At 41.9% G+C, this 14989-nt stretch overlaps 1 protein-coding gene across 1 annotated transcript; it reads left to right on the top strand.

The window, feature by feature from the left end:
• The first annotated feature begins 37 nt into the window (after positions 1-37).
• On the top strand, positions 38-14786 carry Plrg1 (pleiotropic regulator 1). The gene is made up of 15 exons (XM_028857061.2): positions 38-173; positions 1511-1617; positions 2986-3128; positions 3686-3739; positions 4166-4256; positions 4860-4947; positions 7827-7928; positions 8801-8893; positions 10163-10312; positions 10504-10605; positions 11319-11421; positions 12188-12296; positions 13098-13237; positions 13680-13873; positions 14594-14786. Exons 1-15 carry the CDS (start codon positions 165-167, stop codon positions 14651-14653), a joined length of 1545 nt encoding a protein of 514 aa, XP_028712894.1. The 5' UTR covers positions 38-164; the 3' UTR covers positions 14654-14786.
• Positions 14787-14989: the final 203 nt, after the last annotated feature.

Below are 14989 nucleotides of genomic sequence, written 5' to 3' on the forward strand. Positions count from 1 at the left end.
GTCCCCCTCCCCGCGCGGCGGGTGGCTAATACGCGTGCGCGGGCGGCGTCACATCCGCCGTCAGGCCCCACTCTCCGGAAGGAGCTATAGAATAGTGGCGGCGATTTCTGCGTCGATCATTCGAGTTTCTCCGCTGCTAGAGGAGCGGGCTAGGCTGCGGCGACATGGTGGAGGTAAAGTAGCACTCGGGAGTCGTTTGTCTCTGGAGCTTTGCTTTGCCCACGAACGTGCAGGATGAAAGTGCTGGGAACCCGGGGGGAAAGGAGCTGTGTGGCCAAGGCTGGTGGTCCCGGGATTTCGGGGCGAAAGGAAGGCCGATGACATCTGGAATCTGAGGTTCGGTCGGCGGGAAGCCCGAGAGAACCTTGCAGTCCCTGTGTGTCACTGGGAGCTGGCGCTGTCCTCGGAGGCGGGGCACTGTGGTTGGGATGCTGCTCCAAGCTTACTTGTCAGTTCGACTGTTATTTGGGTTCTACCCGAGTAAAGCTTGCCCTTCTTCATTTCTTTCTGATTGTTTTTGCGTATCCCAAGCGTTTCTTAATTTCACCCACTGCATTCCAGATCCACTGCAGTCCTCCTAATCTAGCCCAGTCTCTTTGGCTGGGACTGGTGAATTAGCTTGCAGCTGGTCTAAGTGCTTATGTTTAACGAACACATTGGAGGAGTGTAGTTCAATGGTAGAATGCTTGCCTAGCATGCACAAGGCGCTGTGTTCAGTCTGCACCACCACAAACATAAATAAAATATGAATCGGTCCTGCTTAAAACTCCTTTCTGGCCCAGTGTTACTAGAATTAAAAATGTAAGTGGTGGCAGAGGTCTGAACCTCACAGACCCTTGAAGCCTCATTGGGGGCGCGGAGGGGGGGAGGGGAGAGTAGGAGACAGGGTTTCTCTGTGTAGCCCTGGCTGTCCTGGAACTCCTTCTGTAGACCGGCTGGCCTCAAGTTCACCTGCCTCCGCCTCCCCAGTGCAAGGATTAAAAGTGCGCCACCACTGCCCAGCCTTGAGGCCTCATTTTATACTACAGCCCACAATCCCTCAGCATTCACAACTGAACACCTTTGCAGTGGCATTTCCCTCAGCTTGCCTCGTTCATACCTCTGTTCTGTGTTTAAGGCTGTCTTCCTCAGCTAAACCTTTCGTAATTACATTTAGCAGTTCTGACTCATCCCTTTGCTTATTTTCATAGAACCTCCCAAAATGTGGAATTATTTTGCTTATTTTTGCCTGTTATTTCTTGAGCACTCTTCATGCCAGATACGGTACAAGCTCAGTAAATGTTCATTAAACAATTACAATCCTAGGCTTCGTTCAGTTACTTTTACCCAGAGCTCCAGCCAGGCAGGAGCTTTCTCATCTTCGTTGCTGACTGCTGTACTTTGTTACAGATAGTGTGGAGTATACATCGTTCTGTGTATTTAACATGTAAAGTGCATAACCATTCTAGTGTTGATTAGGATGTATGGGTCACTTGTGGTTAGATGTGTGATTTTGGTTGTTTCTTTACAGGAGGTACAGAAGCATTCCGTACACACACTGGTGTTCAGGTCATTGAAGAGGACCCATGACATGTTTGTAGCTGATAATGGAAAACCTGTGCCTTTGGATGAAGAGAGGCAAGTTTTATTCCTTTTCAGTCTCTAAAGTACTTAACATTTTACTATTGATAGAAGAGCGCAGAGAGAAGATGACTTTTAAAGGTCTTAAAAGTGGTGCAGACACTCACAGGATGCTTGGGAAATAGCAAGTGGCTTTTGATCATAATATAAGTAGAGTTTACTCATTTTTCTATTGTCTTGTCTTTTACAGTAAAAATCCTATTAGCTAGTCATAATTTAGAAATACCCAGTGTGATGGTTTTAGGAGAATGGCATCCATAAGCTCATTTGTTTAAGTGGTTGGTCTCTAGTTGGTGGAACTGTTTCAGAAGGTTTAGGAGGTGTGGCTTAGTTAGAGAGGTTGTGTCACTGGGGCAGGCTGTGAGATTTCAAAAGCCCACACCATTTCCAGTTAGCCTGTTCCCGTTCTCTCTCCTTGCCCCCCATCCCATGCTTGTGAATCAGTATAAGCTCTCAGCTGCTGCTCCAGCACCATGCCTGCCTGCCTGCTGTCTCAGGGTCCCCAGTATGATGGTCAAAGACTCTAACCCTCTTGAACCATGAGCCCCAAATTACTTTCTTTTGTAAATTACCTTGTTTATAGTGTTTTGTCACAGTAGGAAAGAAACTAAGATATCCAGTAGTTAGGAGCATTCAGGTTAGGGCATCTGATTTTTGATGAATCACTTTGTATGTGCTTTTGGCTTCCTGTTCTCAGAGCTTCACTGAACTGAAATTGTACTTGGCCAGTACCTCTACTCCCATACTTGCTCCTTAGTATAATGAAGACTTCTGAGGGGCATATTTGGGTTCTCACCAGCCTCATTCTGGGACCGTGTTGTATGCAGTACCCTTCTTTGTCCTTTGCTTTTTCTTTTATAAGCTACTTCCCCTCATTTTCATTTATATTTAATTTATAAGGTGGCTTTTTTTTTTTAAAGGTAATATAAGTACATTTCTCTTTAAAATGCTGAGCTAATTTAGTGCTTTCATTGGGTCTGACATTTTAAATAACTAGTAAAAATGTCTATCAGATATTTAAAGATTTTTGAAAGATATATTAGTTTGTGTATGCCAATAGTTCAGTTGGACCCTTGAGGCCTCACCAAAAAAGCTTTTATGTTTATTGGGCAAAATAAGTTCCTACTTGGGTTTAATGAATACTCTATGATAGATTGTGAAAAAAAGTAAATATATATGGTGTGGAAATACATTTTGAAATTTTGTACTTGTTAAAATACTATTTAACTTGAAAAACATCCTGTATCTGTGAGTGTGAGTAAAGTATTTGTTTATGTACTTGTTTTCTGGCTGTCTGAATATTTTCATTGGTGAATATGTTTTCAGTATTTAAGGATACATTTTATGTTTATGATTTTTAAATAGTCACAAGCGGAAAATGGCAATCAAGCTTCGAAATGAGTATGGTCCTGTATTGCATATGCCTACTTCAAAAGAGAACCTTAAGGAGAAGGGACCTCAGAACGCAGCAGATTCTTATCCTCATAAACAGTATCCTGCCAATCAAGGTGAAGACCATCAGGTTTACATGTGAATTTTTAAAATAGAAAAAAAAATGTTTTCTTGGTTCCTCACTGGGGAAGACTGCTTATTTGTTGCTGTTACAGTGGAAGTCTTGACTTGCTCATCGGAGGAGTAACTAAGATTTTTTTTTTGCTAAAAAACAGAATTCTTAAGAGATATTCAAAGTTACAATGAGTCTACAGGGAAAAAAATGAAGTTTATTACTAGCCTGTGGAGAGACCATCTGTCGGGTCTATAATTCAGAAAGATGAAATTATAAGGAACAAAGAATCTTGTATTCCGTGTGAAGCTATTTGCTTTGAAGAACAATCCAAGTCATTCTCAGTGAATGGGAAAGCCTGTTTTCCCAGCACGGCTAGGTAGAAATGCATGATCTTTCCTGATTTAGTAACAGCTTACAGGCAAAATGATCAGTTCCCTTGATTTCTGAGGCTTCAGTATTAGTTGGAAAGGAAAACTCTAGTTGGTATTAATAATGCATTGTAAAAGATACTTAAATAAAGGTGAATTCACTGAATTTATTTATTTATTTATATTTTAGGACAAGATGTTGAATATTTGGTGACAGGTACACATCCATATCCACCAGGACCTGGTAGGTGACAATAAGGTGGTACTAGGTCTACCCAAATGTATTATCTGTTGATTTAGACAAATGTGTAGGCACCTAAATTTAAGCATATGAGTAGGTATGGCTGAAGCAAGCAAGCACACATGTGTGTGTATAGACAGGTTTAAATAACTGCTGTTTGCTCATGAACATACTGTCTGAATCAATAGAAAATTAACTTTATTCAATAGTCTTGGGTTGCTTTTAATACCAAGCTGCTCGTATTTAAATTTGAGCTATATATTAACCAGTATTTATTATGCAAAAGTTAAAAGCAAAGACAAGCTGAACTTACTCAAGATTATTATACTGTCATTGCTTAGAACTTACAGTGTGTTCTCCTCCAGTTTTGTTTTAAGTACAAGTAATTAAGGTCCTGATACTACTGAAAGGAACTTTTTATTTCAATAGGTGTTGCCCTGACTGCTGATACTAAGATCCAAAGAATGCCAAGTGAGTCAGCTGCACAGTCTTTAGCTGTGGCGTTGCCCAATCAGGCCAGGTATGACTGTTGTGCTTTAGTGACAAAGATTTTCAGCATTTGCAGTTTTGGGTTGTTATTGTGTGTACATGTAGAAGCCAGATGCTACCCATCTGCCATTAAAAAGAATAAAAGAAGAGTGTGTGCGCGTGCGTGCGTGCGTGCGTGCGTGCGTGCGTGTGTGTGTGTGCATGTGCTATGTGGAAAGGGAAGGACCCCTTTTGGGAATTGGTTCTCTTTCTACTCCAGGTTCAGGGTTGAACTCAGGAGAGTAAGCACATGTCCTGGCTCACGCCGTACCATCTCACTGCTCCTACCTTTATTTGTTTAGGGTCTTTCTGCTGGCCTGGAACCCAGCAAGTAGGCTAGGCTGGCAGGCAGCTAGCCCTGGGGATGTGCCCATCTTGTCCCCAGTGCTGGGATCACAAGCCCAGCCACCATGCTCTTTTATGTAAAGGAAGGTCCTGGGAACTGAACTCAGGCCTCATACTTGCAGTAGCAAGCACTCTACCCACTGAGCTCTCTCCCCACTGGCCCACAGATTCCTGAGAGAAAGTTTCTTTATACAGACTGCATACCTGGAGAGGTGCTGAGTAATCGGTTCATGATCTTTCTCTCCTGCAGAGTTGACGCAAATCGTCCTGCGCCTGCCGGCAGTGAGTACCGACACCCCGGGGCCTCTGACCGGTCCCAGCCCTCAGCCATGAATTCCGTAAGTCTCCTGGGTCAGATAACTGCAGGTTTCTAGCTTTTGGACACCAGTCTTTCCTTTCCTTGATCTTAAAAGTCTTACCTGGATACTGAAATCAGTACTGTCCTGAGATCTGCTAATAAAAATAGCAGCCTGAGGTAGATAGTCCTTAACATTTCATAGCCCTAAAAACGTAGTTTTGATAAATTGCTTTTTTTTTTTTTTTTTTTTTTTCAAAGAATCCAAGCTCCTGTTACTTCTCTGTCTACTTAACACTATACATGTAGGTTTTTAGTGAAGACACTGTGATCTTGGTATTTACTACTCACTCTCAGAAGAACAAGAATAGGGCTGGGGACATGGTTCAGTCAGGTAAGAGCTCCGGCTGTGTGCAAGCACAATGCCATGGAAAAGCTGTGTGTGCCTGTGTCATCTGTAACACCAGCATTTGGGGGGGGTGGATTGGAGTAGGGGTGGCAGAGGATCTCTTGAGCTCAGTGGCCAGCCAGCTTAGCCTAAAAGTGAAGCAGTTAGCTGCAGGTTCATGTGGTCGAGAGTGATGATAGAGTGAACACCTGACATTTGCTGGCCTCCACAAGCACACACCTGTATATACATGTGCCACATGTGTGCACATATACACAAGATAATTAAATTTTAAGAAAATCTTTTTATAGTATTAAGGTATGTTTCATCTTGAACAATGTCAGTCCTTGGGTTCTTATATTGCTTTTATTGCTGCCAGTGAGTGAATCAGTTTATTCATTTATTTTTAACTTACTTTTCCTTACTGTAGTTACTGGGGATGTATTACGCTAACACCCAACATATACACACAATACAAAGAATGTGACCTGAACCTTGTATGGGTTTATGTTACTATGGACATGTGCTGGTGATGTGGGTTGGTGTATGATTACAGTTGACTGCTATCGGTTTGGTGACATCTATGTGCTGTGCAGCTGCTTGAAATGAGTACAGGCTTTCCTTGCACAGTGATAGAGCTCATTTGGCAGACCACATTTCAGAGCAGGTCTGCTCAGGCCTTCTGCCTCCTTAGGCGGGTATAGCTTAAGTTTCTTCAGGATAGGGTCTTAGGTATTCTGTGTAGCTGAGCTAACCTTGAACTCCTGATCCTGCTACCTCGACCTCCTGAGTTCCTGAATTGCAAGCTGGAGATAAACCCAGATCTTCATGCATGCTAGGCAGGGAGTCTCCCAATTTAGCTACATCCCTTGGCCCAGTTTACACCTCCTAAGGGTAGAATTTCATAGTTTTCAGTATGGTTTTGGATTAATGGAGTGATACTAATGGTAGATTCTTTAGGTTGTGCATTCTTTATTAAGTGCTTGGACTTCGACTGTTTCAGATTAGATTTAGATTTAGACTTTTTGCTTGGAATATTGACATACACGTTTTAAAGTTAATTCCATGTGTTCTTTGACATTTCATACATCTAAAAAAGATGCATTCTGATTACTCTCACCTTCCACCCCTTCACTTTTCCACTTCCATGCCTTAATGTTTTGTTTAGTGACCCACTGGGTTTAGCCAGGCTGAGTATAGACCATGGGTTTGGAACTGGCCATTTGAGCTTGATGGGCTTATCAGTGGGGACACACCTGAAGACAATGACCCCTTCTCTCTCAAAAATCTCAGTCGTCAGTAATTCAGCAGGGCGGGGTAGGCCCATGTGCCTCTCCCTCTGCACACCTGATGGTTGATGGGGCTGGTCTTGTGTAGGCCCCGTGCAGATTCCTCAGCTGCTCCAAGTTCAAGATTGCAACAGCTGTGTTAGGCTCAGGAGGTGGCATCGCTCAGCCCATCCCCCTATCTTCTGGCTCTTGGATCCTTCCCACTTCCTCTTCTGCAGTGTTCACTGAGCCTTAGAGGAGGTGGTGTAAATGTCTCGGTTAGAGCTGAGCACTCCCCTGTCACTTGTTCTCAGAACCTTCACAGCCATGAATCTCTGCATTTATGACTGGTACCTGCAAAGAGAAATTTCTCTCATTAGGGCTAGGAGTAGCATTTGTCTATGAGTATACAGATGGATATTGAGATTTCCTAGCCGTATGTTTTTGACTAGGTTTATAGTACCGTGTATGGGTTCCCTTCTGTCCAGCAGGCCTCAAATCCAAGCAAAGAGCAGTTGACTACTGCTATAACAGTAATGGCACTAGTATATGAATGGGCACATCTTGCCTAACTAGTTGGTATTGAAGTTCACAGAGGTCAAAGGTGGGCAGGACCTTTGATACTTTTTCTCCGTTGAGAGCCTGTGCCGCACCTTCCAGCTCTGTGAAAGCTGGGTAATAGGGAGAGTTCCCATTTCAGTTCCAGCTTGGTTTCTCTGTGTCTTGCAACCCAGGTGTGTGGTGTCTTTAGCAATAGGGTCTTAACAGCTAGTTCTGGTGGGCAATATATTTGCATATATATTAGCTATTGTGCACTAAATTAGGCTTGGATATTGGAGCATTTGAAAGTTTAAACTTCTGGGTTAAGAGTGCTCAGCCTTTATCAGCTAGTACATATTTTAAAATAATTATTATAAGGTGGAGAGAAAAAGGAGAGTTACCAAGTTTTTGCCTAAAGTTGGTCAATTAGGGGTTGGTTCAGTTGGGTTTTGAACTCCACAGTGATGTCTGCTCAGAGTGCAGAATGCTCTCTGTCTGCCTCAGTTGTTTTTTGCTTTCTTTTTAAATGTATGGAACATACAGAGTTCTGAGGAAGCTTTATAATTTTTTTTTAAGTAAAGAAAAGGTATTTTAGGTATCTTCCTCTTCAGTTAATGAAAAAAACAAAACAAAACAAAGCAACTTTCAAGTACCCTCTTTTGAATAAGTGGCCTGAAACTTTCAATATGATAGCTGTAATAGTTGTGTGATCTGTCCCATATGTAGATGATTATGGAGGCCGGCAATACCAAGAACTCTGCATTAATGGCTAAAAAAGCCCCTACGATGCCCAAACCCCAGTGGCACCCACCGTGGAAACTCTACAGGGTAAGTGGATCTGCATTTCCTTCTGCCTCGGGCACAGTAAGGACTTCCCATCAGCCAGGAGTGAGCTTGGGAAGTTAGGGAATGACCTGAGGTGGGTAGGCTTGGGCCCTTTGCTGAGATGTCAGGAGCGGGTCCCAAGTGCAACTGCATGCTGTCTTGTATAAAATACAGTATAAAGTATTGGTGGGAGGTACTAAATGTGGAGAGCAGATGATTAAGAAAGAGAAGCATTTACTGTGACAGTGAAGGAGAAGATTACTTAGAAAGATGTTTCTTTGGCCAGTGATCCCTCCAGCTGTAATAAATTATAAGATGACTCAAAATACATCAGTTCAAAAATAAAATATGAGGTCGGGAATGAGATAGCCAGCATAATTGTTTTTCAGACACTGTACCATCTGCACTTGATGTGTGGGTCTAGTGAATGTAATAGATAGAGATTTGAGTAACCAACTGCCATCATCAGGACCCCCCTCACAGAGCACCCTGTGCTGTTGCAGTTGCGCACTCTTCTACTCCTGGCCACCGCTGATCCCCGTTATTATACGTGCATCTTTTGTTGTTGTTAACTGTGCCATGAAATTCAAAGTGCATGGTAGATGTTTCTTGCGAGTGGTGTCCTTCATTGGATGATTTTGAGATAAATTGATTCCTTTTTATTGGTTAGTAGTATTCCATTGTATAGATGTACCCAATTTCAGCATTCATTCACTGATTGAAAAGAAGTTAATTTTTCTTACTCTAAAATCTATAATTGTCAATTTTATAGAACTAATTTGAAGATGATGCAGTTCAAATCCAGGTTGTGGTTAAAATTGGGTGCATTTTAAATCATGTATGGATGAGTGCTCACTTCACTCCTTGTTACATAGGTGATCAGTGGGCATCTTGGCTGGGTTCGGTGTATCGCTGTGGAACCTGGAAATCAGTGGTTTGTTACTGGATCTGCTGACAGAACTATAAAGGTAATAAGGAAGATGTTGGGTTTGTTTCTTAAGTTACTCCTACAGAAGAATTGATATTGTAGGTTCTCTTTACGATGGCTGCATGCAGTAAAATTTACTGTCAAAACTAGTAACGATGCCTGTTTGCATTCCCATTGGTTTTGTAAGCGTGTTAATGGCCTCCTGTTAGTTCTGTGTAACTGTTACTGAAGGAAGTTTTCACCCTGTGATTACAGAATGAAAGCATAGTTCTCTAGAGATGTAGTGGAAAGTAGTGTAAGACAGCCTAGAGTCATCCACCATGCCCCCACTCTTAGACCCTCGGACGGGTTCCTTTTAGTGTGTCTTGTGTCTGTATTGATGTGCCCGTGTGTCTACGGCCAACCCTTTCTCTGTGTGTACATGTGTATGTCCTGTAAGAGTCAGTTTCTTCTTTTGCTGTTGTTTGGAGACTGGGTTTCTCTGTGTAGCTTTGGCTGTCCTGGATCTCGCTCTGTAGACCAGGCTGGCCTCTAACTCACAGAGACCCTCCTGCCTCTGCTTCCCGCTTGCTGGGATTAAAGACGGGCACCACCATGCCTGGCAAAAGTCCTCATTTTTTTATTTTTGAGTCTTGTTTTTCTTTAGAGCATTTCTTATGAAAAATTCAGTATTTTAAATAGGTAGAATGTGCAGGTCATTCTATACCCTGTTTCTTATTGTTCAACATTACAATTCTAGTGTGATAATTTTCACTGGGATAAGCCTGCATTCCTTTTACACAGGCTGCTTTTTGTGTATTGTATTTTGTTTTGATAGATTGTCATACTACAAATGTTCGGTCTCATGTCTTTGAGCTGGTATGGAAAGTGCAAATTTCTTTTAGTGATATCTTTTATTAAAGATAGTGAGCTGATTGTTGGTCTTGTGCTGACCGCATAGCTTTTCAGAAGGGTGCACTTAACATGACCACTTGAAATGGACAGACACCTAGAAATGCAGTGAGGCTGAACACTTTTATTTTCAGTACTTTTCTGGGTTAAACTGTTCCCTGAGGTACGGTTAATGCTGTGTTGTTGATATTTTCATCATCAGCAAATCTTTTTATGTATTGGGAGTATTAACCTCATCACCTTCTGCAAACACTTACCCAGTTTGAATGTGCCTTTTGTTCTGCTTCTATTTAGAGAAGAATCAATGTAAAGAATCTTAGTTCTCATATGTGCATACATTTAGTGTTATGTCAGTGTGTTCTGAGGTTTTTGGGGGAGTGAGTAGCCAGTGTAAAGAAAAACAATTATTTGATTTCAGATTTGGGACTTGGCTAGTGGCAAATTAAAGCTGTCGCTGACTGGCCACATCAGTACGGTGCGTGGTGTGATCGTGAGCACGAGGAGCCCTTACTTGTTCTCTTGTGGAGAAGACAAACAAGTGAAGTGCTGGGATCTTGAATATAACAAGGTAAGCTGGGAGCCAAGGCGTTCAAACAGCATGAGCCGCTGTTGATTGTCTGTTTACCTATGCTGCTGGGATGGAATCCAGGGCCTTGGCAAGCTAGGCTAGCTCCTTCCCTGCCTTGGAGCTGTGTCCCCAGACTCCACTGTTGATCTTCCTAATTTTAGAAATTGTAACTTTTCTGCTCTTATCTTTAGGTTATACGACACTATCATGGCCACCTAAGTGCAGTGTATGGTCTGGATTTGCATCCAACAATCGATGTCCTGGTGACTTGTAGTCGAGACTCAACTGCACGGGTGAGTGAGATGTAGCTCTGGGCTTGTTGTCGGTGTCTTGTATCTTCTCGAATGCAAACCTGATATTAGCGTGTTATTTTCCTCATAAAGAACAATAGGTTCTTGATTCATCATAGCCTGTCTCTCGGGATTCATGACTTGTATGTTTGTTCAGTCTCACCCTTCAGTTCTGTGTTTCCTGTTAATTTGTCCTGCCCCTGAATTGTGACAGCCTCATGTTCTTCGCCAGTGGTTCCCAACCTTCTGGCCGTGATCCCTTTGGGGGGTGGAACGACCTTTTCACAGGGGTCACTTAAGACCATCCTGCATATGAATATGATAACTAGGAATCATACTTACACAGTGATTCATAACAGTTAGCAAAATTACAGTTAGCAAATAGCACCAAAAATAATTTTGTGGTTGGTGGTGACTGCAACCTGAGGAACTGTTTCAAAGGGTCAGAGCCTGAGGAGCTTGAGAACTGCTGCTCTAGGCTGTCCCAGTCACTGTCCATTAGCTGTTTAATTCCCTAATCCCACTGTGGGACTAAAGCCGATAGATCAGTATCCTGATCTTTGAACTCCTGTCTTCCTTGGCCTCTAGCACATGGATCATTGTCCTCCATTTATGCATTCTCTTCCTTATGTTCAGACACCCTGGTCTGGCAGACTTAGAGCTATCAGATATGAATACCTGTTCTTGTTCATAGTACGTTGATTATATTTTTACAGATCTGGGATGTGAGAACTAAAGCCAGTGTACACACTTTGTCTGGACACACAAATGCAGTTGCTACCGTGAGATGCCAAGCTGCAGAACCACAGATTATTACTGGTATGATCTGCTTCTCCACCCTGCTGCCTGTCATACCGGCTGCATCACCATTCTGCATCTGCGCTGTGGCTCCTCCACCTCCTGCCTTGTGTTGTGTTCTATGTCACTCTGTGTTTCAATCATGGACACTGGAAATTAGGATTGCAAGATTTTTTTTTCTTGGGCTTTTTATATATTGTAGAATGTGTCAGGTACTATAAAAGCTGTCTGCAAAACTGCTGTTAGATACAGTCAAGTGTCGTTCTAGAGTGTCATGACTATCATTCTAGGGAATTAAAGTTAGAAAATACCCTGCCACCAATCCCTTCAGAACTGGTATGAGTCTTACTTAAATGACAGTGAACTTTACTGTGACTGGAAATTAATTCTGTCACTTGGTTTGTTTTGTTAACTAGAAATATTAAGGGGAAACAATTCAGTACCTTTTGTCCACATAGGTTAGAATAGTGTCAGGTCCCCTGGAGCTGGAGTTACAGATGGTTGTGATCACTTTGTGGATGCTGGGAAACAAAAACCCAGATTAAGAAGTGCTCTTAACCACTGAGCCATCTCTCTAGTGCCTCAGTTGGGCATTTTAAAAAGAAGAAAATATAAAAATAATACTAGTTTTAGAACTTTGAGGATATTATTCACAGTGGTAGGACTTCTACTTAGTGTATGTATATGTATAGAGGAGTGCTTTATGATAACTGTACTTTAACTTGTGGATTCTGTCCTTGTCTGTCTCTCTCCTCTCTCTGCCTGTGCATGTGTGTCTTCATTACAGGAAGTCATGATACCACAATACGATTATGGGATCTGGTGGCTGGGAAGACAAGAGTGACATTGACGAATCATAAGAAATCGGTCAGGGCTGTGGTCTTACATCCACGACAGTAAGTGTGTTTTGCTCATTAGCTTTTCCTTCTCCATGTCTTAGTGAAATTCCAACACCAGGACTGCTATTGTAGTCTTGCAGCCTGGGCTGCAGATGGACAGGCTTGCTTTAATTTTCTGTTGGTGCTATTTTATTTCATGCTCTGTATAGAATGAAGGAGAAAGTCCCTCTACATAGTGACAAGTAAGACCAAGTCATGATTAAAACTGCATGTCAGAGTAGGAGGTAATAGTGGCTGACTATGTTTAGGACATAGAGGGCAATGGACATACTTTTCACCTGTCAGAGATTGTGCCGTATATGCTGTCGTGTAACATCTGAGACAGACAGAATAGTTTAATCCTTAAGGAGGAAGTTAATGGATAGGAGGGGACAGATGGAAGAAGAGCCATGAACAGTGAAGTCATGATTCCCAGAGAAGACAAGCATAAAGTCACAAGCTGTTACCAGATCAGCCCACCACTAACCACCCTCTTCTGGACCCTCTCCTTCCTTCTCTCCCTTTCTTCAAAATTGTCAGGGAGTTTTTTTGGCCATTGAATGTGTACATTTGTTGTGTTAATTAGGTGTAGAACACTGAAGAAATGAAAACATTATTCTGGGATTTAAAATGCATTTCAGTAGTTTGAAAGGCTGGTAGAACTTGGAATGGAGATACTGATGATTTTGCACCTCGATGGACTTAACATTGTAATGAAGCTGTCTGGACCAGTGAGCAGATAGGAATTTTTCCAAGCTGGGAGATTTTTTGATGCAGTGTACTTTCCCATTAATTCTTGTCAATCAATCTTTGTTCCAGTTACACATTTGCGTCTGGATCTCCAGATAACATAAAGCAATGGAAATTCCCTGATGGAGGTTTCATTCAAAATCTCTCTGGTCATAATGCAATTATTAACACACTGGCAGTGAATGCTGACGGAGTACTTGTATCTGGAGGTAAAGCAAGGTTTTTATGGGGTGTTGAGTTTCCCTTTTGTTGAAGTGGGTGAGTTAGTGTAGTTCCTACAGTATCACACCTATGTTGTAGTGGTACTCACTTGGCTAGGGTGTATGTGCCTATTCATAATGTGTTGATAATCCATGTAGCATGTTGCATAGTTTAGTCCTCTTTGAATTTCCATGTGATAAAGGTAAGGAAGGATTTATGCTAGGAATTGTCCAGTTTGGCTGGATTGTCAAATGTTATGGTGTCTTTTAAGGTCTATAGTTCTGAATTAAACATAAACAAAAGTAGTTAACGCCTTATTAGGCAATTTGAGTGTGTGTGTGTGTGTGTGTGTGTGTGTGTGTGTGTGTGTGTGTTCTATGTCTTTGTACTGCTCATTGGTCATCTGAGCTGTTGAATGGATAGAAATCTAACCACATCTTTCCTTCACAGCTGACAATGGCACTATGCACCTTTGGGACTGGAGAACTGGCTACAATTTTCAGCGAGTGCATGCAGCTGTACAACCTGGGTCTTTGGACAGTGAATCGGGAATATTTGCTTGTGCTTTTGATCAGTCAGAAAGTCGGTTACTAACAGCTGAAGCTGATAAAACCATTAAAGTTTACAGAGAGGATGAGACCGCGGTAGGTGCTCAGTTTCCTTGTATGTTTCTTTCAGTTTTTTAAGTTTAATTATATGTTTTGTATTTGGAGACAGGGCTTCACATTGTATCTCTGGCTAGCCTGGAACTCACTTTGTAGCACAAGTTGACTTAAGCTTGAAGCAGTCTTCCTGCCTCTGCCTCCCAGATACTTGGGATTGTGGACATGAGCCACCACACCAGTTTTTACATGCCTTTTAAAGTAAAAAAACTGTCATGCCAATTTAGCAAGGACCTCTCACTTGGTTGCTAGAAAGCAAAGGACTCGTTACAGTACTAAGGGATTTGTCACCTGTATAGTGATCGGCTTGGGGCTTCTGTGTGGTTGCATTGATGCTGATGGTTCCATTGTTAGACTACGTTTAAAATCTAGTTCTTTCTCAATACAGTTACTGGAAAATGATACCTTAATAATAGTAGCAAAATAATAGACTGCTACGGAAATGAAATCTGGAATCACGGCATTGGTGTTGCTGTGATATCTAAAAGAAATCTGACTTGAAGTGAAAGCACAACTGAATGTGTGATAGATCCACTCATCCTTTATTAGACTTGGAGAATGCCAGAAGTTTGTCAGCTGTTTCTAACATCCTCAAAGATCCATTAAACATGTCCTGCCAAGTGTGATTTAGCAAAGACAAGGTCTTTTTTTGAAAGGAAACAAATTAATAAAATAACACTTTGCTTACTGTTCTCTTTTTAGACAGAAGAAACTCACCCAGTCAGCTGGAAACCAGAAATTATCAAGAGAAAGCGATTTTAGTGGGCACTGGCTTCACAGTTGTCCTTTTGTTCATAGCTTGGCATTGATGAGGATGTCCAGACATGTATGGAAGCTCACTGCGAAAGTCATTGCTGCTTTGTATTTTACAATAAACTGCTCCCTGTGCCCATCACCTGTGGTTTATTCTAAAACGAACAGTTTACGGTTTAGAAGTAAGATGCAAATATCACCAATGCAGGTTTATTGACTTTTGCTGCTCTTAATACGTGCTATTTTGACAAGGCTTTGTTGTTTGTTTTTATTTTATGTGTATAGTTGTTTTTGTGTATGTACATCTGTGTACAGTGTGTGTGCCTGGTACTCATGAAAGCCAGA

Source organism: Peromyscus leucopus, chromosome 6 (genome assembly GCF_004664715.2).
Source record: "Peromyscus leucopus breed LL Stock chromosome 6, UCI_PerLeu_2.1, whole genome shotgun sequence".
Classification (NCBI taxonomy): Eukaryota; Metazoa; Chordata; class Mammalia; order Rodentia; family Cricetidae; genus Peromyscus; species Peromyscus leucopus.